The 2,596-nt window shown below is 39.3% G+C and overlaps 1 protein-coding gene across 1 annotated transcript in view; it reads right to left on the bottom strand.

The window, feature by feature from the left end:
* The window catches only part of Haus6 (HAUS augmin like complex subunit 6), a 35,995-nt gene that overhangs the window by 27,510 nt on the left and 5,889 nt on the right, over positions 1-2,596 (bottom strand). The window contains exon 4 of the mRNA XM_055591694.1: positions 1,354-1,486. Coding sequence (XP_055447669.1) covers positions 1,354-1,486 — 133 coding nt within the window. The remainder of the gene's footprint in view (positions 1-1,353; positions 1,487-2,596) is intronic.

The raw sequence follows: 2,596 nt of genomic DNA, 5'->3' as shown, positions 1-2,596 counted from the left end.
CAGTCTCTGAGTTAGAGGCCAGCCTGGTCTACATAGTGAATTCCAGGACAGCCAGGGTTAGGTAGAGAGACCCTGTCTCAAAAAACCGAGAGAGAAAAAAACCACAGTTAAAGAACAGGGGGTCAAGTGTCAATGGTAGTAGTGGCTGCCTTTAATCCCAGCACTTGGGAGACAGGCAGGCAGATAAAAGATCTCTGGAAGTCTGGTCTACAGAGTGAGTTCTAAGATAGTCAGAAATACAAAAGAAGCTTCTCTTGAAAAAACAAACAACAACAAACAAACAACAAAAACCAGGGGTGAGTTCTCACATTTTGGTTTTTAGTAAAATATACTACCTATTCAAAATGAGCTACGTGAGGTGAGGGAGTCAGAAGGCAGCAGGGTTTAATGCTTCAACACTTGTGCCTGTTCGTATTTTATGAGTAAATAAAATAGCAGCACAGTTAATATAATCTACAAATACCATTTCATTTTTATTAGCTCTAGGAATTCACTGATTTTTAGGAACCAATGAATTAAAAAAATTTTGAAATAAAAATTATCAACCAATGCCAGTAACCAAACTAAACTAACAATATTCACTGTGCTGGATCAGAGGTATAATTTGTCCCAGTGGCTTTTTAAGCCAAGCAATGTAGGATGGGTTTCTATCATTTTGAGTTTTTTGTTTGTTTGTTTGTTTGTTTGTTAAGGTAGGTTCTCACTAGGTAGTGCAGGTTTGCCTGGAATTTATTATATAGCACAGTTTAGCTTAAACTTCTGTCCCTCCTGCCTCAACCTCCAAGTGCCAGGATTACAGGCATGTGCCACCATGCTTGCAGCTTCTCTATTTCTAAAGTGCTGTAAAAACAAAACAAAATAGAGAAAAGTATACCAAACCTATATGATCCATAAAGCCTAAATTACCTATCTGACCTTCCTATGGAAAATGTACCCAATCCCTGCGCCAGAACATACTAAAACAACACAAATATTAACAGGCTCATTATGAGGTTTCCAACATAGACGAGTAAAAAAATTAACCATTCACTTTTTCAGGTAAATGAATGGTTTAAGTCATTTTGATCATGATTTTAAAATTATGAATAATAGGATTAAAGTGATAGCCCAGCTGTTAAGAACACTGAATGCTCTTACAGAGGATCCAAGTTCAATTCCAGCATCCACATGGCAGCTCACAACTGTCTGTAACTCCAAGATCTGACACCCTCAAACAGACATACATGCAGGTAAAACACCAAGGCACAAAAATAAAAAAAGTAAAAAAAAAATATATATATATATATATGTATATATATATATATATATATGAATAACAATTTAAGAATAAAAACAAAATATAAGTAAACTTACTGTTAGATTCTGTCTTAAGATATTTGATTGCAACATATCTTGCCAAATGATACATCACATGTATAAACTTAGGACCACCAGGAGAAAGAAACAGTGAGCCGACAACTTGAGGAAAACTACTTCCACATTCAGCCTAAGAGAAAAGACAGGTCATTCAACCAAGTATCTGTCACATTTTTAACCACTTATTTCATTACTTTATTTGTATGGGTGCTTGCATGCATGCCTGTGTACGAGATGCATGCACTGATAGCTACGGCCAGAAGAGGACATCAGATCCCCTAAAACTGGAGTTTACTAGACCTGGAGCTTCTGATCTGCTCTGTATGTGGGTGCTGGGCATCAAACCTGGGTCCTCTGGAAGAGTAGCCAGTGCCCTAAACCACTGAGCCATCTCTCCAGCCCCATCCCTTTATCTGTTAAAAGGTGTGTGATAATCCTGCAGTAGAGACCACACATGAATTCCTCTCTGTAGGGCAGTAGACTCTCAATATGCCCCCTTCATAGCAGTGGCTTGGAAAGATCAGATTTGCATAGAGGAAAGGAAAATAGTCAGAGAACACAAAGCTGAGTAGAGTGGTACATACTTATAATTCCGGTGCTCGGGAGAGAACTAAAGCCATTACGGGTGGTAAATGGTAGCACAGGCTTTTAAGCTGAGCACTCTCAGGCAGAGGCAGGTAGAAAGATCTCTCCGAACTCAAGACTAGTTTCATCTACATATTAGTCTCAGGCCAGCAAGAGCTACATAGTAAAACCCATCTTTGGGGTTTTTTTTTTTGGTTTTTCTGGGTTGTTTTTTCTTTTTGTTTTTTTTGTTTGTTTGTTTGTTTGTTTGTTTTAAGATTTCACTTTAGGGCCTAGAGAGATAGCTCAGTAGACAAAGTACTTATCACATAAGCATGAGGACCAGAGTTAAAATTCTCAGAATCCAAAAAGAAGCCAGACAAACACAGCAGCTGCCTATAGACCAGAACTCTGGAGGCAGAAACAAGATTTCTGGTGGCAATCTGGCTAGCTAAACAAGCAGTAACAGACAAGCTCCAACTTCTGAAGAACCAGCCTTGGATAGGTATTAGTGGCCCACATCATTAATGCAGCACTCAGGAGGCAGAGGCAGGCAGATCTTGAGTTTGAAGCCAGCCTGGTCTACAGAGCCAGTTCCAGGATAGCCAGAGCTATTAAAGGGAAACTGCCACACACACACACACACACACACACACACACACACACACACACACAC

The sequence above is a fragment of the Psammomys obesus genome, unplaced genomic scaffold (assembly GCF_907164565.1).
Source record: "Psammomys obesus unplaced genomic scaffold, mPsaObe1.curated_primary_1811, whole genome shotgun sequence".
NCBI classification, from domain to species: domain Eukaryota; kingdom Metazoa; phylum Chordata; class Mammalia; order Rodentia; family Muridae; genus Psammomys; species Psammomys obesus.
This window is presented reverse-complemented; position numbering and strand designations above follow the sequence as displayed.